Source organism: Thunnus thynnus, chromosome 1 (genome assembly GCF_963924715.1).
Source record: "Thunnus thynnus chromosome 1, fThuThy2.1, whole genome shotgun sequence".
Taxonomy (NCBI): domain Eukaryota; kingdom Metazoa; phylum Chordata; class Actinopteri; order Scombriformes; family Scombridae; genus Thunnus; species Thunnus thynnus.
Window position 1 is genome coordinate 32698639 of NC_089517.1, and position 25401 is coordinate 32724039.

General features: G+C 39.1%; 2 protein-coding genes and 1 long non-coding RNA gene across 6 annotated transcripts in view; 1 reads left to right on the top strand and 2 right to left on the bottom strand.

Moving 5' to 3' along the window:
* LOC137187072 (multiple C2 and transmembrane domain-containing protein 2-like) overlaps window positions 1-4427 on the bottom strand; it is a 40390-nt gene extending 35963 nt beyond the window's left edge. For 3 of the 4 annotated variants that reach the window (XR_010929152.1, XM_067595950.1, XM_067595948.1), the window contains exon 1: window positions 4277-4427. The gene's annotated coding sequence lies outside the window, so the exon portion shown is untranslated. The other variant, XM_067595949.1, reaches the window with a different exon arrangement.
* Window positions 4428-6063: 1636 nt separating this feature from the next.
* Window positions 6064-8830, top strand: LOC137187129 (uncharacterized). The gene is made up of 4 exons (XR_010929153.1): window positions 6064-6161; window positions 6470-6493; window positions 7086-7120; window positions 8735-8830. It is a non-coding gene; the product is annotated as an uncharacterized lncRNA (long non-coding RNA).
* The window catches only part of LOC137187113 (myocyte-specific enhancer factor 2A-like), a 47163-nt gene continuing 29320 nt past the window's right edge, over window positions 7559-25401 (bottom strand). The window contains exons 5-11 of the mRNA XM_067595951.1: window positions 18383-18517; window positions 17685-17910; window positions 17056-17109; window positions 14259-14422; window positions 10855-10981; window positions 10119-10221; window positions 7559-9003 (exon numbers count right to left, since the gene is read on the bottom strand). Of these exons, the coding sequence (XP_067452052.1) occupies window positions 8664-9003; window positions 10119-10221; window positions 10855-10981; window positions 14259-14422; window positions 17056-17109; window positions 17685-17910; window positions 18383-18517 (1149 nt within the window). The 3' untranslated portion in view covers window positions 7559-8663. The remainder of the gene's footprint in view (window positions 9004-10118; window positions 10222-10854; window positions 10982-14258; window positions 14423-17055; window positions 17110-17684; window positions 17911-18382; window positions 18518-25401) is intronic.

The window sequence follows — 25401 nt, forward strand, 5'->3', positions numbered from 1 at the left end:
GGAATTTTCATCATGATTATAGTCTTTGAAGTTTATCTGATTACATGTAATTTTGTTTGTTTGCTTGTAGGAAATGATACAACAATTGGTTTAGTCTATGTTTTGATTAGAGCTCCTTTATCTCTGAGTCCCTGAAGGTTGTAACAGAGTGCACTGTTGTTTGCTACTGCGCCATTTCTGACACCAACACTGAGGGCAGCAGAGTTAGAAGTTGTCAGATTCAACAAATATATGGGCTTTAAAGCTGCTCTAATAAATATTTCAACATTAACAATGGATCAAGTGCCAACTGTATGAGTAACATGAAAGGCATCGCTCCGCCACACAGAATTATCACCTGAATCTGCGGCTCCTCTGCCTCTTTCAGCTCACTGCTTTGGTTTTACAGCCCTCGACTTCATTCTTTTGATTCTCTGTCATGGATTTGCACGGCATCATTTTCAGTAGCAGCAGGCAGGAGTTTTCAGAGAAAAAGCCCTAAAAAATCAGCTGTATGCTCCCTGTTTACCACCGAACGGCAGACAGACAGTGTTAAAATGCAGATATTGGACTTACATTCATCAGGTGGACATGAACATGACTCCAAATTAATGTTAATGTTGCTCTCTGTCTGCCAGAGGAGTAAACTAGCCGCTGTATAACATTTAATTTGTTAAGATGATAAATGGTAGAAAAGAAATATAGCCAGAGATGAGGGAATCTTCACATATCTGCCAAGTCAGAGCTCCAACACACCTGGATCTGGAGCAGATCTGGAGCACAGAGTTGTTGTTAAAGCTTTTTTTTTATTTTAAAAATCTCACTTTTAATTATATTCTATTGAAAGAGAATATTAAACATATTGTCTTGTTGAAATTTTAAACAACGGGGTCACATGACTGATCATTCATTAGACAGTGCCCATGTCATCCATAGAGAGCATCCCAGGGACAGCAGCTGTCTGTACTGTATATCCAGTCTGAAAACAGGACACTGGAACGTCGACCATTACTGCTGTATTGGTCACAGCAGACAAACTAGTTAACCCACATGACTGCCTATAGGCAACAGCCTGCATCCCTTCCTCAACACTGCATTTTATTGTTGGGGGTAAAACAACTTTACAGTCCTTTTACAGCAACCGATATTAACAATGAACAATGATGTGAGTGTGCTGCGCGGTCAGTTTTACCAGCACTATATATTAAAATAAGATAAGAGTCATTTAGTACACTATGGTTACTGATTGATGTGATGATCAAAGCTTTGTGACTAGCTAGACCTTAGCTGTCCTCTTCATATTGTAGGCTGCAGTCTTTACACAAAGACCCTCCACATCAATCATTAACTCCAATTAGTCCCAGTTCCGAAGCATTACAGCAGGCTAAAGGATCTACAGGAAACATCATGGGAGCAGTAAATGCCCACGATAATCACATGTGCCACTGATCCATGTCACTGAGCAGCACCCTGAACACTAGATTTGTCTATAAAATAAGTTAAGTGTAAACTGTGTTTTATTAGTTTTGGTTCATTTCATTTACAGTCCATTGCTCCTACACCGGGCCTTGATGTAATCATGTAACTGAGCTAAACAACCACAGCTGAGTGGGTCATTACATTCACTTGACCTGCCAGACTTCACCCAGTCTAAAAAGACACTACGTGAACAAACAGACTGCACAGCTGGTTACAGTATGGTCCAACCAACAAGGAGAACCAGACTTTCATCAAATCTTGATTCACACACATGAACTAAGTTTAATAGCAAATTCTCTTACATCTTACAGCCAGCCCTCTTAGAGTACCTCCACACTGCCAGCTCAGTGAAGTGAAGGCTGTAACAGTTCAAGGAGACCCTGAGGCCGCTCATCCTTGTCCAGGAATCCATCTCACTAACCTCACTTGCATCACATTTTAGTCATTTATCTGACTCTCTTACGTAAAAAGACCTCCAGTGAGGTTAAACAAACGTCAACTCTTCAATCATCCGTGTTCTGTGCAAGTTGTGCAGAGGTCAAAGCTGAAAGGTTAAACAAACATTAACCTTAAAATAATGATGGATGAAACAACACGGTGATTGAGACTGAAAGGTTAGCGGTGAATACTGTAAGTGGCCTGAAAAGAAAAGATTGTTGATCTTAAAGAGAGATTTTTATTAAAGATAATTATGGGAAGCATGTTGAGTGATTTGGAAGAGGTGAAGGGAGCGCTCACCATCAAGGATTGAATGAAAACAGAGAGAGTGACACCTGTGATGTATAAAAAAATATTATTCCTCCATCTGACAGGAATCTGACTGAGATAGATCAGATTATAAGACACACATCAACATGGATAAAAAAATGGGTAAAAAGTCAATAAAGATTATTTCTGTTTCTGACATTTGAGCCCGAAGAGCAGCGACTGCAAACGAGAGAAGACATTATAAAAGTGCTACAAACTGAAGATGTGGATAAAACGATGCTGAAACATTCACTGGAAATGTCTACATTTAAGATTGTGTTACTACAAATAACTAGAATATACTCACTGCGCGTTTATGTAATATATACCTGTTTTATCACTGGCTTATAAATGTTAAGTCATGGAAAGTTTCACTTCTCATTTTGTTCTTCTACTTTTCATGAATTCTGCAAGAGAGGAGAGTCTTTGCATAGGTAACTGAGTTACATCACAACAGTCAGAACGATGTTAACGTTCATCTGTTTTCCTATAAATTATACAAATCATGATTTTCTTTTTAAAATCAATCTTGAGATCCTGTGTAAGCCTGAGTCGGTGTTTAGACAGGTGCTGCAGCAAACATGCTCCAGCAACTTCACATACTGTATTTCTACCTTCATTGCCAAATGAGGTCATCACCATTTGGAAATAAAAAAACAAAGACACTGACTTTCCAAAATGCCCGCAACAAATGCCTGAAAAAAATACAAATAGCGGATGACAGTGTTTTAAAATGATACTGGGTTAATCCGTTGTTAAAAATGAAAGCACTTTCACAGGCTGGATCCTCCTGAATTTTAGAGATTTGGATGATGAACAAGCACTGATTTCCTCTGCCCAACATGGATGAATCATAAAAGCATGAATGTTCATTCTGATAGCAGAAACCGTAAACATCATATGAAAACATGCTGGTCAGTAACACCCACTGTAGACGTGCTATGTTGTCATATTAATGAGTGTTAAAAGAAAGCTACTTTAAGCTCTGATTTGCAGTCATTCTGTCTTTTTATGCCTGCTATGTTCTCCTCAGTCAGTGGGCTGAGCTGAGTGACTGCATCAAAGCCCTTTCTTGTCAGAACAAGACAAGAAGTTATTTCCTGAAACTATTTCACAGTTTGCGGTTCCCATTCTTTGATATGGGGCAAGCTCACTGCAAAGAGCACGCCATCGAGAACAAAATAAGTCTTGCACCAAAGTAAAATCTGCACTTTCAGTGTATACAGAATGTTTACATGTTGATCGTAACAAGCTGTTGTATGCTATGTCAAAATAAACAGCCTGAACCAGTCCAGTGTGTCTGTAGCATGTGCTGAAATTTCTTTTGGGGAAACTCTTACAAGACCCCCAAGTTTCAACATTCAGTCCAGAGTTGGGGACAATATAACTTCTTTTAACATTTCCTCACGTATGACTGCAGCAGATAGATTACAGTTCATGAAAAGGCTCCTTACTACAAGTGACCCGCTGCTTTCTAAGAAAAGACCGATCTCCCTTTATAAAAAATGCAAATTATGTTATCTTGCCTATAGTCAAACTTTTACTGTACTATTATATATCAGAACAGGAAGTGTGTCGATGGGAGATTGAATCGGCATTCAGCACACATCCAAACACAAACAGTCTGATTGATGACAGCTGCAAATTAAAGTCCAGCAAGGATCTGTTGGCGACCAAGATCTGACTGCAAATTTATTCAAAGTGTTGTGTGGTGAATCTCAACGCCGAACTGACTCATCTACTCGATATCCTAACCGCATAGAAACGGTTTTAAGTCATGTTATAGCCAACAAGGTGCGTAAAACAACCTTTAAACTGCCATATGTTTGAGTTTGGTCTCAGCCTCCTCTCATACAGATGTGGGCAGTATAAATGGATTATATTATTTACATATAATGAGGTATCAACAAGTTAAAGTAGGAGTCGACATTCTCACCTGTCCGCCAGCGGAAATGTTTCCACCCGGGCAGGAAGGCGGCTCACCTGACCAGCCCCACCTCAGAGACCCCGACAGGTAACTTTCTAACTTTCTCCTTCTCACCTCAACACAAAATAATGTTTGAACGTTTACCTTTTTTCCCGCTGCTAAGAAGCTCGAACCACCCCTGTTTCTCCTTCACCTCATGGCTAGTGACAGCTACAGTTAAAGGAGGGCAGCAGGAGACGATACAGCTCGGACAGACTTCCTCCTCCTCCTCTTCATCTGAGCGGCTGACGTCAAGCGACACAACACCACACAGCCACTGCAGGGTTATGACTTTCAAAATGAAAGCCCTGCCACCGGTGTTACACTGTATTTGGTGACCTTTCAGATTCTGTGACCTTCAGTGCTGGAAGACGTACTCAGATCTTATCTATACCACAGTGTAAAAATACTGCATTACAAGCAAAATTCCTGCATTTAAAATCCTACTCAAGTAAAAAATACACATGTATTCCCAGCTGAATTTACTTAAAATACTAAACTAAAAGTACTTTCACTTCAGTACTTTATGTTAGTAAATTAGTACTTTTACTTTAGTACTTTAAGTAGTATTTTAAATGCAAGATTGTTACTTGTAATGAAGTATTTTTACATTGTGATATTGATACTTTTAATTCAATAAAGAATCTGAGTAATTCTTCCAACACCGTAGGTCACAGAATCTGATGGGTCACCAAATACGCTGTAACACCTGTTTCATGTAGGACTGCTCGTACTCATTAGTAGGAAATATGTGATTTGCAATATTAGAGGGAATGATAATTTTTGCATCATTATTCTCGTTTAAAAAAAACATATGAAAGGACCGGTGTGCAGGATTTAGTGGCATCTAGCGGCGAGGTCGCAGATTGCAGCCAACTGAATACTCCTCCCCTCCTCGTCCAAGCGTGTAAGGGAACCTATGGTGGCTGTGAAACTTGTGAAAAACGTGAAAGGCCCTTTCTAGAGCCAGTGTTTGGTTTGTCTATTCTGGGCTACAGTAGAAACATGGCGGTGCAACATGGCGTCCTCTGTGGAAGAGGACCTGCTCCTTATGTAGATACACAGGGCTCATTGTAAGGTAACAAAAACACAATTATTCTTATTTTCAGGTGATTATACACTAATTAAAACATACTTTTCAAAATTATATTCCATTTCTGCCAAGTCTACACACAACAGGTAGTTCTAACATTTTTATACCCACAACATATTTCATACAAGTTTGTCCAGTCTACCCCAACTTACTCTGATTTATTTTAAAAATCAAGCTATCCAACTTCCGGTCTCACTGCAGCTAACTTCACAATGATGTGAGCCTGCAGCTACGGCATCTTTGCCAAATGGCACAACAAATCAAACCCACATGTTGTTTTTTGAGTCATTCCATTTGTTTCACCAATACCAAGTGGCCTACATCAAAATACGATTTTCTCATCTGATTTCACTTCAGTTTAGTTGGAAAACTGGTTGTCTGGTCGCCATATGGGTATTTCACATTTAGGACAAAAAAGTTTTGTACAGAAGTGACTTGTTGCTCTAGAAAAGGCAAACTTGTGTTGCACTTTTATCTGAAGTCACATCAAGCAATACAAATCTATTAGACAGGGCTCCACAAAATAGTGCATCATTTTTAAAGAAATGGTGTAATCATGCAAATCTATTTTGAGGTTATTCAGATGAATAATGACCAAGTTAAGCTGAATCATAAAAATTAATTTGTCCTTCTAATGTGTCTACCATGAGTGTAAAAGAATTAATGAAATTAAACTCCTTTGCTAGACTAATTTCCAGAGCAGTCACATAAACTTAATCCTTTTCTCAAACAGCTGTTTGCTCTCATCCTTCCCATTAACCTTGGTCCATTTAATCACTCCAATTCTCCACCTCATAGAGCACTAAGTGAGGCCTTTGCCCGTGTGGTTTTCTCTCCATCTGAACTCCTCTTACACTCCACGTGCATGTGCTCCCTCTTACCGTGGAGTTAAGTAATGTGAGATTAATGTATTTTGTTTATTATCCTTACATTATACAGACATTTCTTACAGGTTGATTAAGGCCATATTACCATCAAAAACCGTGACTAAATCAGACAAATGTAGTAAATCAACTAAATAATCCTAATATTGATTATTTTATTGACCTAATTTCATAATTTATAACTGACATGAGATGATACTGTAGGATTATCTACTGTAGCTAATTGATGGTGCTGAAAAATAAGAAAATAATTTTTAAAAAAATGGTGTGACTGTTTTTGGCCTAATTAACCTCCACAAACTGTCATCTTTTCACACACAGATCTTCATTGACGTGGCAGCGAGTGTCAGTCCCCACCAACCACTTAACACCTCTGACATCAAACTGCCTATTGTGAATCCTCAACTTCCTCCACTTCATTCATATTTTTCCACCTCTTGATGGGTTATAGTAACTCAATACTTGTTCCACTTCTCCATCACACTGTTGAAGCCAGGCCTGCTTTATACACACAACTGTCTTACAAAGTACATCCACAGTGAACTGCATAGTTCCTGCCTTCTTGCAGCAGGTTACTGTAGTCTAATGACCATAACACCATCATCCAGTACAGTACATATGCTTGTTGATAGCATCAATGTTGGCCTTTCCTGTCATTTCAACAGCCAGACTGCTTCTTAACAGGAAGCTGAATTCTGTTTTTCTGTTCTTGAGAACTTCTCGTCTCATTCTTGCATTCCCATGAACTAAGAACCATGACTTCCTCTGCAGTTGATTGTTACTCAGTAATGAAAGTTTCTATTTATGGTCACCTCTATATCTGGCACATCCAGATACCAGACATCTTTCAAAAACACCCTCATAAAAATGCAGTGCTGTGTTTGGAACACTTGTATGATACCCCCTTTCATACTGTAATTGTTTGTGATCCCAATAGGTTGTCTTTCTTCTGTTAAAAGCTAAACTACGTAGGTATGTATTAACAAAACTTTTCTGCAGCTCTCTCTGTTTCTGATGTTCTTACCATCTATGTTACCAGTCAGTCGAACCCATGTGGTTACTCTTGCTGCTTTGCACTCCTCACCACATGCTTTCTTGTACTTACCCACATGTTCCATTTTCTCTACTTTAATCATTTGCTGTTGAGCTACACAACCGTTAATTCTCATATTCCAGGATCACAGCAAATGTTATCTCTCCAATCAGCATACATCTTAACTGTCCCACTGATGATCAAAAACTACCAGCCATGTGTGCATAGATATATTTCAATCATCCATCTTCAACTGTGGTTCATTAAAGACTTCTACAACTTTATATGTGTAACATTAACCTTTTATAACAACATCATGTAACCATAACCCTGTAAATATTCATCAGAGTATAAATTACTGCTCTAATTCCAGTCTGTCTGCCTCTATAAGTTTAATTCCTTCATTATACCTTTAAATATACACTAGTGGAAGTTACTACATGTACACACACACACACACAATTACAACTTTTGCTGTGTGGTGGTCACTTGTTCCTGTGAGTGTATTTTGAAGATGTTTCTCTGTGTGTGTTTCTCTGTGGTTGATATATGTGAATTTCCCTCTGCATATGATCTCATCTATCAAAATTCTTTCTGGTCTCAAGGTTTTCTGTTTAAGAGAGTGCAGAATGATGTACTTCACAAAACAGATTTATCTAACAGACACTTGATGACAAAGAATGCCTTGCAAATATGGCGGCGATCCACAAAAATATACTTTTGTAAAATCTGGTGGACGTGTCATATTTCACTCAGGCAGATGCAACAGACAGATCAACAATATGTAGTTACACCAAAAGTGATATATATTAAAGATACTATATACAAAACATAAAGACATATTTCGGTAGCACGTACAGAACAAGTGTCCATGGCTTTCAGTTTTAAATCTGTATCCTAATGAAATATTGTCTTATTCTGTGCACATTATAAAAACACGCTCACACAACATAAAAAACAGCATACTGCTTTGGCTGATATAAATAAGTGTTTTTAAAGAGGAGCAACAGGGATGATGTGGAGGGAGTATTGCTTTCATGTCGGACTCAGGTGTTTCAAACCCTGAGAAGATCAGCAATGAATAAGTGACACCCAGAAGCACTTCACTGCTTTAACACCCAAATCATGAAGCCGCAAGACTGACAGACGACGTTAATCTCACGCTCTTTCATTCTTCTGTGTCCTGCATCCCACTGAATAAGAAAATGACAGACTGCACTGCAATTGGACCCACATTATTAAAAATGATTCATATTTATAAAGTACCACTGAAGATTTTCTGAGATGATTCTGACAGATACAGAATATTCAGACCAATGTTGCTCAACCCTTCTCAAATATCTGACTGCCTAAAAAAAACAAAAAACAAAGATAATTTAAAGAAAAGTAACAGAACACATCAATAAAATCCACATTTCATTTGCATAACAGTGTCCATCCTGTGTTTGCCTTGGTGGTGTGTCGTCATGTGACTGCAGGGCTCTATGTCACCCAGCTGTCCATTCGCATTCGTTTGACCGTCGGACTCTCTCTGCCCTCTGACCGACTCACAGGGAGCAAGTGGAAGTCCGGCCGCTGCTGCTGCTCCTCCCGGTCGCTGCCGCCCTCATGGGAGCTGCAGGAGGAGCTGACGCTGTCTGCAGGAGACCTCCCCATCTCTGCTCTGGCGGATGAAGAGGAGGAGGAGTGATGATGAGGAGCCGAGGCATGTGGCTGGGTCATGTACCCTGAGTGGCTGAGGTGGTCGCGGGGTGGGGAGATTGGCTCGGCTTTGATGTTGATGTTGTGGTTGGTGTTGATGCAGAGATTAGAGCTCGCAGACCTGCAGAGTCAAACAGATGAAGAGAAAGAGATGATTGTTTAAGGCTGTGAATGTGGAGTGAAGGCGCCATCTAGTGATCAAACTACTGTAACTGCTCTGGTGACAGAAACTTTTCTCTGGTTGGTTAATACGGAAACTTTTCCTATGGTGGAAAGTAAATACATTTACCTGCATTAAGTACAATTTTGAGCTTGTCTTTTACTACTTTTTACTCCACTACTCATTTAGCACTTACAACTATAGTTCCAAGTAACTTAAATGAAGATTTCACACACAAAACAGACAATGAGCTTTTAAAAAATGATGTCTTTTAATAGGTTTAACTACGCAGTGGTACTTAAATTAGTTAAAATTAGCTCCACCTTGACCAACGACAACATTATAATGCATCTTAGGTGCACCAGCAATAATAAGTATTTTCACTTTTAATTTTTTAAGTACATTTTGCTAATACTTCTTAAAGGCTTTGGCTGGTGATTGTCTACATTTTTCTTGTTGTCAACAAATCTCATGTGCAGATCCTACTTACATGTATTGTGTGAGCTTCCCTACCATGTTGTGCTACATATCACAACCTTGTACTAAAGTTCTTAGAGAAATTTACAATGTCGTACAAACCGATGTGCTTTTTGGACAACAGAGGTCTACGGCACAGAGGAATAAGATATATCAGGCTTTGCACACACAATAAATGCAAGTAGGATCAATTCATTGTTGGTTTGGTTCTACACGAGATTTACACACATTTTCTAATGCAAGACTTGCAATGGAGTATTTTACGTTGTGGTTGTGGGACGTTGTGATATTCTTGCTACTTGCAACTTAATTAAAGGATCTAAATACTTCCTTGTCCACTGTCAGTGTGAAGTCTACATCAATAGTCAATAACATACTAGACTTATAATATGTCCGGTTTATTACTTAAGTCATTTTGTCTTCATCACAGAGTCACATCTCAAAAAATAGATTCTTTTAAAAAACTTCCTTGGGGTTTTGTTGTCTCTTATACATATGACTTACAACTAAATCATGCCAGCTTGTATGCAATTGGCATCAACTTTAACAAACTGTGAAGGGTTAAAATCGTTTACTCGTCAGCCATGTCAGGAACTTACCCCAGTGAGCCCAGCTGGTGTTGCTGCCATGCTGCCATGGAGCCTAAAGAAGGGCCTGCAGGGGAGCTGAAGCCTGACAACTCAGCACTGTTCAGGGAGTAATCTGATGAGGAGAGAGATGACAAGCGACATGAAGCAAAAAGCATTAGATTGATACATCAGGTTAACACTGGCCTCTGATTTAAAAGATATCGTCCACCTTAAATCTGATAGGGGTTCATCACTCATCCAACATTAGCATCAGTTTGTAAAACCTGGCTCAAACTGTTAGGTCCTTAAGGAGCTGCTAAACCACCATGAGCCTGACTTTCACTGGAGAGTTTTAGTGTCCCATCATAGTTTGGGCAGAGATACTGAAAAGTTGAAATTTTGTCGATGATTTAGGATAAAAATCATCATATTCAAAGATACTGATTATCAGTACAAAATACTAATATAGTCAGTGTAACAGTAAAACTAGCTGTCTTTCCCTGTGTGGTTTAATCCTAAGTATGTCTGAACTCACACTACTGTAGGGGTATTTCAGTTATGCGATGAGTATTATATATGTGTTATTCTGATTGCTGTTATGTAATTCTAAATTTAACAGCACATAAATGATAATAATAAGAACATTAAATTAAGCAATAAAAAAGCCATATAGTGGCCTTATTGGATCCTTAGGGGCAAGACATTTTTCAGAATATACTAAGCTGATGACAGAAAAACCATACAAACAGTCATAATGTTCAGGTACCATTGTTGTAAGCAGAGCCGATGCCGGTGTAGACCAGACTCTGATGAGGCAGACTGGGTGTGGTGATGGAGACCACTGGAGTGGACAGAGGCTGGTTGGACTGACTGCTGCTCAGCCTCTGGTTACTCTGAAAGTAGATAATAAAAACATAATCATAGTCACTAAAATGATCCATTACATTTAGTGTAAAAGCAGTCTTCACTCTGTGGGATGCTCTCTGTACAGTTGAAATGTACTTTAAATCTCAAGGAGCTGAATGTGAGCTGCGATGCCTCTTTCAACCACATGATGTCAGTATAAACTGAGAAATATTACACTTGATCATGGAGTCTTTCTACAGCAAGTAAGAGCTGATTCTGTGATCCAAAAAACTCAACTTCATATATGCTTATTTACTGCACTCTGGCATGCTGTGAATTGAAATTTCACTTGTTGGGTCTACTTTTCCTCAGCCTGCTTCATGTACTTATGCATTATTATTAATATATATAAATGTCCTACATTTCCTAGAGTGCTAGGCTGTGTACCAGGCAGGACAACGTGACTCTTTTGTAATACCACCCCCCCCCCCCTTCAAAATCCATTAACATACCAATGACTTAAATTAATTTCCAAAACCCTGTAAATCCATTTCTAAGACAAAGAGCTCTAAGTGTCAAGTTTGTGAAACATTTTTTGTTTAATGAAATGAAAATACTTTTTATCATCCAAAAGCTGTCCAAAAGTTGTTATCCTCTAACAACTTGTTTTAATTTTGTTCTATTTTTTGAGATTAGGTGTTGTGCATTTCAAAAACCTAAATGCAAATTCACCTGACTGAATGTTTTAACAATTAAAGTAATTAACAAAGCACCAAATGCCAGCAGGTGAACAATTCTTAACCAGTCACAAACCAAGTTGGTCTAGAAAGATTCTCACAAAACTGACAAACTGCCGGGCTTGGTAAAGCTACTAGTAATCAAAACTGGTGGCTAAATAACTTAACACATTTCTAACAGTAATTAAAAGTTTGGGGATGTTGGCATTCCAGTCTGATAATGTCAGCAATGACATCACCCTGAATGAGGTCATTCACTGCTGATTGCACTCACACATACACACATGCAGACACACTAACATAAACGCATAAATGTTGGTGAGTAGGTGGGTAAACCAACAGATACATATCTAAAACTAACCTTTTCTCTAAACTAACCGCAGGGCATTGCATTATCTGTAGTACCTCCATCACTATGAGTAACAAATACCAAGCTAACATGCTAATGATGGTAAACATTGATATGCATTTGACAAAATGCAGACCTGCTCAGTTCTTTCTTGGCATTGCTTTGCAGAAATGCAATGAAAAAAAATTCAAAATTAGTGAATTTAAGAATTATTCTTGCCCATTCGTGCAAAACACACACAGTATGCAGAGCATACTCTACAAACTTGCATGCCCACATATGCAATAAAAGAGGAAGTGAGAGGCAGTTTCAAAATGATCTACCCAAGGAGTTGCTGTCTGAGCACAAGTCAACATGTGTTACTGCAGTGTACAGAAAGCAGAAATAAATACATGTCGTCATCCGAGTAGCTCCGATCTTCTTCTGCTGGCTTAAACATGCTGGAAACATTCACACACTATTGTTTCTGTTTTGTTGAATGTTACAGCTTCATACCAAATGTCACCTCATAAAAACTGGAATTTAACACTTCCAGACCACTGAAAAGGACTTTGTTTACTGCTCCTGCAGACGTCAACCACCCAGATCTCAACCAGCTTAACCCTAAACTAGTACAGTCTGCAGTGTGATATCATTTATTTATTTTTATCAAAAAAAACTTCCAAACCTGTTGATATCCTGACTGAAGTCTGACAAGATAAGATATGATACAGTATCATACATTATTTGTCACCAAACGATCACCAGGGATCATATCAGAAGAAACATTGGTCCAAAATTATGAGAAATTATAATGATTAACCAATAAATAATCAAATTTGGACTCATTTCTGCTGAGGCAGTGTTGACTGCCATGTGTGGGATGAACACTGATTGTTTAATTTTAATTTCTCCACCTGAAATGTAGTCAAGCAGCATTTAGTTGATACTAATGACAATCCCTCAATAAGTCTTGATAAAAAGCTTTAATAGTAACCCATCATTTCAATTTTTAATCCATTTCTAACTTATCTGTAAATTCTCACGAAACTCACAAAATTTTCTTCTCATATTCACAAAGAACTTATGCTCACATGTGGGTGACGTTTTTTGGGGAGGGATGAATAAAGTTCAAAATAATTATACAATGTGTCCCTACAGGCTGAACTTTCACATTAATGTTCATAACACAGATCAGAACTCAGTGATGGATCACTGCGAACTGTAAAAATCCCCTGGAACCCACAGCCAGCAGAGTAATGGAGCCTCCTGGTCACCATGAAAAAAGAAAGTCTCCACTTCCATTGTTTGCTAATCGTTACATCATGTTTGAGCATAGTGTGGGAGGGAAGGGCAACAGTAAGAGAGTTAAGGGCAAATCAATAACTTCAATAACCCAGAACAGCTGCTGAATGTAGAATCTGAAGAAAGAGAAACTGGCTCAGGAAGCTCCATTCTAACAAAGTGGATAAGTTGTCAGCCTGTTTCAAATATTAGCTTGAGAAAATGTCTTTTTGTGTGTCCAGACTGATGTTTCCAAAAGCCAATTTTAAATGACAAGATTTCTGTAACTTTCACTGAAATACACAATTTCACTTGTACTTCCTTAGGATAGAGGCAAGTTTAAAGGAATCATTTTTATTTTGGGAAACACACTTATTTCTTGCCAACAGCTAGATAATGATATTGACACCACTCTGTGTCTGTACAAACTCAGAGACTCCACTGAAAGAGAAAATGATCAAGAAGAGGATTACTGGTTATGCAATACTCGACACGCTTCTAACAGTAATTAGAGGTGACAAATTGTAAATTCTCTAATTAAGGCAAACAATTCCATGCCGAGATTGATCAGATCTTGTCTTTGTTTAAAAGGAACAATGATTTCATTTGCAAACCCACCAACCATCTGGTCCAGATGGTGTCAAACCAATTGTTCTGAAAGCTTGCAGACCAACTCTGTGGTAATTTGCATCATCTATTTACTCTGTTCTTGTCCAACATCCCTCAGGCTTGGAACATATCATGTACTCGTCTGGCTCCTAATAAACCTCCAACTCAGGCGCTGAAAGACTTAAGGCTGGAGTTTTTTTAGAGAGTTGTCCTTGAGCAGCTGAGAAAAGCAACACTTCCTAAATCAGCTAAAGCAAGCTAGAAAATGGTTACAGATAAAGATGTTTTTGTTGCATTATAATACATTATAATGACCTTTGAGATAACTTCTGTAAGTGCCTAAATATAAGACCCCCACACACTCACCAGTGTTTGCATCATTCCTTTGGACTGGGGGATGACCACTCGGAGGTCATTTTTGCGGCTGGAAGGGGCCAGGTTGTTCCCAGGAGGTGGGAGAGGAGGAGGAGATTTGGGTGGTATGATCTTTCCCAGGCTGCTTCCACCAGGTGAGCCCACAAAGCCGTTCACTAAACACAGAAATTAAGAAACACAAGGTGATGATGGTAAGAAAATCACAACTTGAGATCTGAATGACAGATTGATTGAGTGATTGATGGTGGATATGAGCATATCTACATGGTCAAGGAAGTTCTGTATGTGCAATTTGCTTTTCACATGACACCATCTTGACAGAAACTTCAGCAAGGGATACTTCCAGAGCCTCTCACAGTCTTTTCTTTTGAGTGAAAAGTGCAGTGGACCTAGCACAAGTTTAGAAATATTTGAAGATTTCAAAAGTGCTTTAAAAACAGTCCCATGTATCAGATCCATTAAACCAACCTGTCCACTACCAGGCTCTGACTGGAGAATAGAAGCTATATATTATACAAGAGATGACAATGAATAATTCATCTTTTCTTGCTCTTGACATTACATAATGGGAGTGTTCATATGAGACATGCTGTTCTGGGAGGATAGGCTACAAGACGTACAGTTTAGTGCGAGGGTTGATGACCTGAGAATGAGACAAAATGCCGTTGACTTATAGAAACTATTAAAAAAATGACTGTGAGGTGCGTCCAGAATCAGTGGATTTTAACTGCTGGACACATGATGTCTCCTACTTCACTGTTTAGCCCATCTTAGTGTATGTGCACTAGAAAGTTCAGGTTATTACATCACATTTGTGTAAGTTGAATATTGGACAAGGATTGGCCTCCAAACTATTTGTGATGTCAGAAATCATGCTAGTAGGTCCGGCCCTTAAAACAGTTTTTTCAGTGATGTCAGAGACACTTTCCACTTTCAGTAGATGAATGTGTCTTCTAGTGTCAAACTCTGCACATACATCATTCTGCACAGTGAAGCTCAAACATTCAACTATAGGAACAAAAAGAAAAAACATATGTTTGAGTGGAGGGGGATTTTAAGTGGACAAAATGTATGCAAAACATACTCTGCCTCTATAAGCAGATGCAAAGTAGAGCAGGTATAATAAAGTTTATGTTGAGACAGACAGACAGAGGTGAGCGCACCTCAGAAAGTGAAGAGAGCAGCTGCACTTAATTAGTCCAAAACAAACACTAACAACGTCTTATAAAAATCTAAAAAAGACCACAATATCTGATCACTTTACAAGACCAAATAATGAGTGGACAGGAACGTATATCTGTCAACTTGAGGCAGAGGGTCACTGAGCAGCCAAATCACTACTGCATATGCAGCTTGAGACATATACACTGCAGTGGCTTTTTAGTAATATTTTCATTCATCTTTTTATGTCATTCCACCTATTTTTTAATTTCCTTTAACATCAGCTTAACCACTTCAACTGCATCACTTTTACAAACTTTCTATACATAAAAACTGCTATTAAAATTTATTAGTAATAAATGTTCACATATTTTTTCCTCCATCTGGAGTTGACTTATAGGCTTATAAATATTTTGGAATGATTTCTTTCTGCTTTATGATCTCACCATCAAATTTCTTTAAAGCTCATAGCTTTTAATAAAACAATACACTATGAAACAATAGTATAATAATATGCCTTGAAACATTTTTTTTACTTATACACTCATAACTGTCAGGCTTGAAACCAGGACCAGGCCAGTCTATAAGCAGGTTTCCTAACAGTAACAGGCCTTAGTTGTTTCCAATATGGACACTGAACATGACTGTAGACTTGCAGCTACAGACTGAGAGAGAGGAGAGAGAGAGAGAGAGAGAGAGGAGATATATATATATATAGAGAGAGAGAGAGAGAGAGAGAGGAGGGAGGTTATGGCAGGTAAATCCCCATCAGGGACGATGCTGGGTACAGAGCTTGTATAGTCCAGAGCCTAGGAGCAATGTGGAGTTAGTAGTGAAGAAGCGTGATGTGTGTAGGCAGACAGGATGTTCAAGAGACTGTCAGCTTTCATCCTGTCTGTGTACATCAGCCTGGGCAGGCGAGAGGAGCCTTAAATCTCCACCCAGCCCTACTTTTAAAGGGAATGAGAGGAGAGGAACTGATGTGATTGCTATTATTGAAGGCAGCTCCAACTCCATGTGCTGGTAGTGTATCCTCCTGTTAGCAATGCATCCAGCACCAGGGTTCACAACAACACACCAGGCTGACCTTGCCCAACCATCTGTCTATTACATTATCTATATTTTTTCATGAATAATACACCAAAATTTCTAGATGACAAGATATGAAGGAATCAATAGCTAAAAGGTCAAAGGTCAGATCATTTACTGTGCCAATAGAAAGATCATATGAGGAGAGGTGGTTAAAAAGAGTTTTTTAGCCTGTTTTTAGCCACTAGATCAACCATCATTGTTCAGGTCTGGATCTAATCTGAACCAGAGATGAACAATTTAATATAGCTGTCAAAAGTTATAGATTAAATTAATTAATCTCTCTCTTAATAATCATGTTATTTTGGAGGATTGTTGATCCACAATAAGTTAAACTGCGTACAGAAGTACGTTTGGCTCAGGAGTAAAGTTTTGGTCTTTAGACCAGGAGTGTTGGGGTTGACCTCCTGTATTTCTACACTATGATAAAAGCGGCAGACAGATGCATTAGTGTGCATGACATAAATCATGTGACATCATTTCTAGTGTGTGTACATGTGTCAGTGTGTGTTTGTAATGACTCCTGAGAGATACATACCAACTGTTCCAGATCCATTTTGCAGAGCAAGATCAGAACCTCCCTGCAGGCCACCTGAGGATAAATACACACACACATTTCTTTTTTTGCAAGTTTGTGTCCTGTAATCATTTCCTCATCTCTATCGTCATGCATCGTTGCTGCTTTATCGCTCCACATGGACTAAAAATAATCTGCTATCATTCAGTACATGGAAGAATATTCACAGAGAAAGCAAAAAAACAGACACTAAACATTGAAGTGTCTGATTAGGATAGGACGTTGGTGATTTTAAAATTGCATTTGCTTGTCAGAGACTTTATTCGTATCCAGAGTGCATATTTAGCATGTCTGACTTTTCTCCCCATCTTTGGACTATAAATATTACAGCCCAAATGTCCTACAGATCTTTTGGTTCTCCTATAATTTGAAGTCTGATCAAGTCAAACATCTTACACGGTATCTTAAAAGCAGAACTTTGATTTTAGATACACAAAGTATTGTGTTTCCTATGAGCAAGTTCAATTTGTTCAGCACTCAGTTTGACAATTTTGTTTAGTTAACAAAAAGCAAGAGAAATATCTTATTACATGTCCCGACACTGGAATATTAATCATGTCTGATTGACACACACACAAACACATACAGACCTGTGTTTCCAGTGCTGGGAGATCTTTGTGGAGAGTTTATGTTTCTGTGGAGGTGTGTGTGAGGAGAGGAGAGGATCCCACTGTCAGCCAGAGCTGCTGTGGCTGCAGCCAGAGCCTGGGAGGTCGCACCTCCTCCTCCTCCTCCTCCTCCTCCTCCTGCACCGGGGCTGTATGCCATGCTGCCAGGAGCTACGTGCATAAAGTTCTGATGTGGAAGGCCTGTGGACTAGAGGGAGTGGAAGACAAAAGCACATCAATATGAGCGCTTGGATCAATACCAGAATCAGCAACGCTCTGGTTTTTGATCTTTTATTTTGTCTCCAGCTTTATTTCTGTTTGTTTGAGCAGTTACTAACCAAAGAGGTCAAATTTATGATAACCGACTGACTGACTGATTTGAATGTGAACTTTTGCTCCTACTTGTGCCGAAGGAACAAAAAGAGATGGATGAAAAAATCCCATCAAAACCAATAAAGATTCAGAGCCAGTACATATATATATATATTTAATCAAGGCTTTGTTCTGTGTCAGTTGAGTTGCTCAGTGGTGGTGTGATGTGTGTAAGTGTATTAGTGTAAAACATAATGAAGCTGACATTTTGAAGACAATCAAGCTCAGTCATTGTTCATGGATAAATAAAAGATGAAAAGAGAGAGCAAATGAAAAAAGGTAAGACATTTAACTACAATGCAACTTACAATTTTATGACTCCTCATCATATGGTCAAACTCCTCATTAATCTTTTTGTATTTCTCCTCGGTATTGGGGGTGAGGACGTAGGAGGAATCAGCGTCTGGGCTGTCGCAGCCTCTGTGCTCCTTCTTGTTCAGGGCCTGTGGATGAAATAACCACAAGGAGGAGGCATTAAGTTTAGAGAGATTGATTAAAAAGCACTGGTAAAAAGTAGAAATTGAAACAACATAAATAGTCTTGTAGTGGGCTGTAGATGACATTAATTACAAAGCCACATTTTCCCAGAGAGAGCGCTAAACTGACTACAGAGAGCAGAGATCCAACAGAAATTTAACTTGTGTTTTGTTTTCTGTAAAGCATGTTATAAATCACAATATATGAGTTACAATACAGTAGAGCACATTTAGTACAGCTTTGACACATCAGTCAAGTGTATTTTCACTTTTCACGGCTTTGTTACAAAGTAAAGCAGACAGATATACAGCTAAAAACAGAATAGAACGAGGACTTCACAAAGAGTCAAGCTGAGACTTCACAGTTTGAATTTGAAACGCACTAATAATAATTCATTAGTACCAGATAATAACATTTGTCCATGTCAAAGGCTGAGGTACTGCAGAACACAGGATGTGCATGGCTCTGGTTGCTCCCGATCTAATATGTGGCTAAAGAGCAGGAAGGATTATCAACCATTGACAAGACTAGAAACCACATCTGATTCTCAAGAGGTTAAAAACATATATATACTTCCTTCACACTGAGGTTTTCTGGAGGCCTGTAAATGACACCCGAGTTCTTTGTTGTGATTCTCAAACCAGTATGGATGTCACTCTGCCTTAAATGTCTTACTCGCTTTACAACATTAAAAACGTTAAAAGAGAGAGTGAATATCGGACTTACATTCATCTGAACACAAACCGGACTGTTGCTCCGGATCTGCTTGATGTGTTTGCAAACAAGTTCCCTCCCTGCTCTTCCTGCTTAATCGATTCAGCTAAAGAACCACACAATCAGTATGATACTGGATAAGGAGAAACGTTCTTGAGCAAGACATTGAACCACTTACCTTATCGTTCTATATACATTTGTTGTGAACTTTGAGAAATTAAATCACGTTTTTCATGTGAAGAGACCGAATAATTTCACACCTGTTTTAGTCAAATTACTATTCTTACTATTCTTGAGTGATAATTTGTTTGCCTAAATAATTTTTGAAGAGCGTGACAGACAAAAAGCTGGTCTGAGAAGTACACACATTAACAGCAGTGTTCTTCTAGAGAGATGCTGCCCCACATCTTGCACTAACTCATCTATATTCACACCAGCCTTTTAAACATAATGGATTGAAGTAAGCAGATATTTTATAGCTAGCCTGAAACAATGCTGGGTTTGGTTGGGTGTTTATTGTGGTGCAGGGTGCATAGACAGGGAAATAAAAGGCAGAGAGCTGGTTGGTAATGTATCCCCAAGCACCACAGAGAATAAGCCGTCAAATGAGATTCATTAGCACAAACTCCTCTGTCTGTAGAGGATCATGTTACTGTCAGCAGTACAGCTCTGCAGCTCTGCAGAAAAGCAGTCCCGGTAAAGAAAATGCTGCTTTGAAGAAGGAAAGAAAGCCGGAACGTAACCATTCAGCGTGGGACTGTAAGCCTCAAGCTAAACACAACAGATCTTACTACCACTGACTCACAGAGTGTGTTGGAATTTTGACATCCAGGAATTGAGACAAAAAATAGACAAACTGAAACCATGTCAGTGTGCCAAGTCTATATCTTGAGTCTAGATTTCATGAGGTATGTTTAGCATTACAAAAAGATCCGACTAATCACCTGCAGTTTTAATAATTAAATATACGTATATATGTAATAAAAGGTTTAATACGAGATTTTTTGGCCTGGCCTCACTTAGTTTTAGGATTAGGTTTACAGTACTTTAAGATTAGGGTAACGTTTGTGGTTATGCCTGTTGTTGAGACATTTCAGTCTGGATAAAAGTCGTCAGCCGATCAACATTTCCCTCCATAGAGTCATGCTGCTAGCATGGATAAGAACCAATTTATCATAAAACATAATGGTTCACTTCAAACATTCAAATTCAAAATGTCTAATATATCATATTATCTTTTTAATATATGTACGTACGGTTCAGAAAGATTAGTTTGAGATAAATGGTTTAGAAAATTGATGGATGTTAATTTACAACACCTGGACCTTGGTAGTAAAAAAATCAAATCATACCAACATCATGCAAGCCTGGACTATGACATCACTTCTCTGGTATCCATCATCTCATCTCTGCTCCTCATTACATTACACATCATAGCGTGAAAAGGACGGACTGACAGACCGACGCAGCAGCCAGCTGACTGTCTGTCCACCACATGTCCTCTGCATTCCCAGACACTTGTACTTATTAGAAGCTTTAAACACACACTCGCAAGTCTATTTTCACCACAGGCCTAAAAGTCCTCTTTACTGTAACAACTGGTGACCACTTAAGAAGTCACACGCTCAATTCTCACTCAATTCAATGGCTGCTCATTTCAACACTCCAGTAAACGTCATGCCACCTAGTTTGAAATTCCAAAGGATGCACGCGCTGTTTCCTTAAACCTGTCAGCCTGCTTGTTTTTTGGACAATTATGCCAATTTGTCCAATTATGAATGGGTACATCATGGTACGTTATGTGAGTAACCATGTAGCAGCGCCAACAATTATTTTTATTAGTCTAAATAACAGGTGGGACATGCAGTTATCCACCAGTGTTTTCAAAATTCTATAAATTATAGAAAATATGGCAAACTCTGAGAAAATTACATTCTGACACACACCAGCAAACTAGTAAAAAAAGACTCCTACATTTCCTATGTAGTGAGAAGTAGAGTGAATCACACAGTTGTGTAAGTCGCATGTTTACGACATTCTTGCAGAACTCCTGCAAAAACTTCGGCTCTATTAGCAGAATATTATTTGGAAAAAAAATCACTCATATCATTTGGGGGTAGAAACGCTAGAGTTTGGTGTTATAATTTACCAAGTTGGTTTTACTGTTTAATATTCATTACTCGTGTGCTCTTGCTATAGTCAAGTATTGCAATATCAAGTATCTGTTTTATCACAATGAGCTTACTGCAGGGAAGTATGGTGATATATAACCTGCTACAGAGATACCGCATAAAAGTCTGCTAACACTACTATGTGTCTGTGTAAACAAGGAGCATTGTTGAGCTGTTTAAATATTCATCTCTGCTTTCAAGTGGCACAATTTATGTCTGTCATATGAAAATAAACACAGGCATAGAGCCTGGACTCATATTAGGTTTAAATGACGATGCCAATGTCCATTCTGCTTCCAACTTCTACATCTATGGCAGAAAAAACGATGCGGGACTGATCGCAAACTTGCTGTCTGATTGCAATCATAATCTGCAAAATACATCATAGTGAACGCACGTATATGCAAGCCCTGCAAGTGCATCGTAAATATCAGAGTAAGCTGACACAACTCCAAATACAGCGTTCCAGCAAGATTTCCAGCATATAATGACTCAGCAATCATTATTAATGATGTGGGGAGAAATGAGCTAAACTATGGCAGATGGAAAGTGCTTCGTTGCTCACTGTCAGGAGTTTGTTACTCTACAATCATTCTCTGATTCAGGTGTGAACTCTGCTTGACCTTATGAACGCAGGGGAGGGAGGGAGGACAGCTGTTACCAATCATGTGCGATCGCTCCAGTTTCTTTAAATGTTTCACACCATCATCAGGTAGCTTTAATATTTATCTTCTATTTCAGCTCTTCAGACCAAGGGATTTGTTAGAAAGCGCACTCCCTTACTGATATAGTCATACTGAGATAGTTTGAGGGCAGAGCGGGACACAGAGTGGAGGGTCTAGTGGGATTTGATCCAAGGCCCACAGGGCTATAAGTGGCTCCACAGATGCTGGTTTAAACCACTACATCATGTCTGGGCACCGACAACTATCTTAAAATGTCTGTTAGAGGATCTGAGAATGTGTGCCTCCTTATCATCTCAAATGTCAAAGTCGGCTTTAGTGGATCTCCAAAGGCATCTGGATCATTGCCACCATGAGGCATGAGCTGCAACGTTAAGCATCTTAACATGTGAGGGTGATGTCTTGTTGCTGTTGGGGCTGAATCAAAGATAAAATAAGGCGACCTCCTTCCCCGGAGTGAGTCTTTTCCAGTTGGGTGGTGGCCCTATAGGCTAAGAATAGGGCGGGCACGGGAGGGGTTGAGATGTGCTTTGACACATCTCTGGCAGAGATGAGCTCAGCACACACACACTTTCAAAGGCCAGTTCAGACACAGTTTCCACAAATCATTTCATTTTTTTTAAGAGGCATCCGATCATACATGACTAAACCAAATCAACCGTTGTGCCGTATGCCACAGTGTCAGGTTTCACTGTATTGTAGTTTTCACTCATCTCTGGGCTCTGCAGGCTGAAATGACTGCACTGCATATCTTGGACGGCTGCTCTGTTGTTGTTGAAACTCAACTCGGCTGCACACAAACCTGTCTCATTATTATGACAAAAGTAATCTGTCAGTTAGATTAGCTGACCAGTCAGGACTTTGTAGTTGTTTTAGCTGGCAGACTCATGCAGCTATCATAGTTTTTTTTTTTTAAAAGCCTATCTGGCTTCCACCTCAATCAGGTTGACATTAAAATGTTATCTTGTCCATATGGAGATGGATCTGTAGTGTTTTTCAAAACGCTGTTATTGCTTAAAAATCATTTTTGGTGTTTTGACTTGTGTTCATATTTGGTCAATAATTAATAACCAAAAAGAAGAAATTTAAAACTTTTTTAAATTGAATTGATTTTATGACAGCACCCCGTACATTAGTGTTCTCCAGGGGGTGTAGACTTCTACTGCTGACTGAAAATGATATCGATAGTTTAACAGCTCGGAGGCCAACATTATTAGCATTTGCTCAGCCCCATATCTACAGTTTGAATGCTTACTCCATGACTCTGTACGTTACTCTGTGCTGTGATATGAATCTCAGGGTAAAGTACTGAGTGCTGAGGTTACAGGAATATTTGTTGCAAGACCTCCGTCTATCTATAATGCAAGACGAGCAAAACTCTATATGTGTGGTAGCTGCTGATGAATTAGCGGGTGTTAAACATGAAGGAAAAGTAAAGTCTAGTGGAAATGAGTGTTAACGGTGGCAAGCTAAGCTACACTTTATAAAACAGTGTAAAAATGGCACCTTTTGTGGGGGGTTATGTATATATATGTATTTCTTGGTTGCTACCATACAGACATGAGAGTGATAACAGCAATCCTCTCATCTAACTCTCCGCAAAAAAGCACATAAGGGTATTTCCCAAAATGTTGGACTATTCCTTTGAAACCCTAATGATTAACAGCTAACACTATGTGGGCTTGTTGACAAAGGGGAAAATAAATCTAGTATCATTGTTCTAAAGCTACACAGCATGACGTTATCCAGTCAGTAGTGCAACAGGGCAGTTGACAGCATGTCTACTGGCATCGACGGCTCTCAGATGTCAGTCAATTGCTGCCAGGGAAAACACCCACCCAGGGGACTGAAAGTGAAAAACTGCACAATAGCTGTAGTATCATTGTGGTTTATATTTCCTTACACAGTAAGAAGAATTCTAATTTTAGTTAGACTTACTTAAACAGCCCACTGCCAAACACAGCAAAAAGACACAGAGTATACTGGGTGAAGTAATCTTCATGTTCAGACAGCCTGCGTGTGACAAAGAAACTTGTGAGCTGTTTGTGCCAAAGAGATAATCATCAGCAAACATCATGTTCCATCAAACAAAGACAATGACTCCTAAGAAGCTTTCTGCCGTTCTCTCCCGACATGGGAAGTCTGTTGCAGCCAGCAGGGTATTACTTTACACATAGTCAAATATTATGTCTAAATGTTGCAAATGGGCTGACCGATATGTAAAAGAGAAGGCTTTACTCCAGGCTTTGTTTTAACCAGCTTGTCTGTCGGCATGACATTTGCGGGAAAAAAAACAAATAAGGCCTAAAAGCAGGCAAATCAAGCCTGGCTAATGGCTTGCAGAGCTGACACAGGTGTCTGTTTGTGGTTTATGGCAGGAGAATACACATGATTATGCTATTTAGAATCATAATGGGCAATACTGATGATGCATATACTGTAACAACCACTACTATCACTACATCTGAGAAGATGTTGTGGTATTTAGAGAGACTTTACTGTTTAGCATGAATGTTCCTCTTTATCTCTATGCTTGTATTGGCTTCAGGTTTTACTTTTTTTTTCTTGTCGGTCCTGTAACAGTGTAATTCCCCCCTTGAGAAACAATGTTAAGTTTACTTGTGGAGGTCAGACTATAATTCTTACTCTTAAGATAGATGACACTGAGTGAAGAAAGAAAGCAGCTGGAAAACATGCCAGAACTCTCCTGAAACAAACTTGAACACTGACGCTGCTCTCTGTAACAGGGAGGGGGAAGAGGTATTTTGAAAATAAACACAGGGTAAGTTTGGGAAGTTTAGCTTCCTTTATACTCGATAGTTTGCAGTTGCTACAGCACTGTTGGCTGTCTGTGTGTGCAGTGGGGTGGGTTCGAAGCAGTAAATTCAGCTCTCAGCAAGACAAACACGCATTAGAGGCTTACATAAACAGCCAGAACGTGAGTCACGATGACCATTCATTTTTAATGGCAGCAGCAATGAGTACGTGCTATGGGAGACAGGACAGAGCTGCTCAGGGACCATGATGCAACACCCCTGGCTTCACCACACTGATGATGCTGTAGGACTCAACAGAACGGGTGGACAGCTGAAACTGACTCAAACAAAAACACAAAATATTGTCTTATGATGTTTAGCAAACCACAAGGTGCCACAATTAGGTCACCTTTTGTCTCTCTGAATAGAAAATTATCACCAAAAACATCTGTCTCAAATATGACTGGTACAGTGTGTGTTACTGCTTTATAAACAGTTTCATATATGATTTGTATTATCTAAAGTT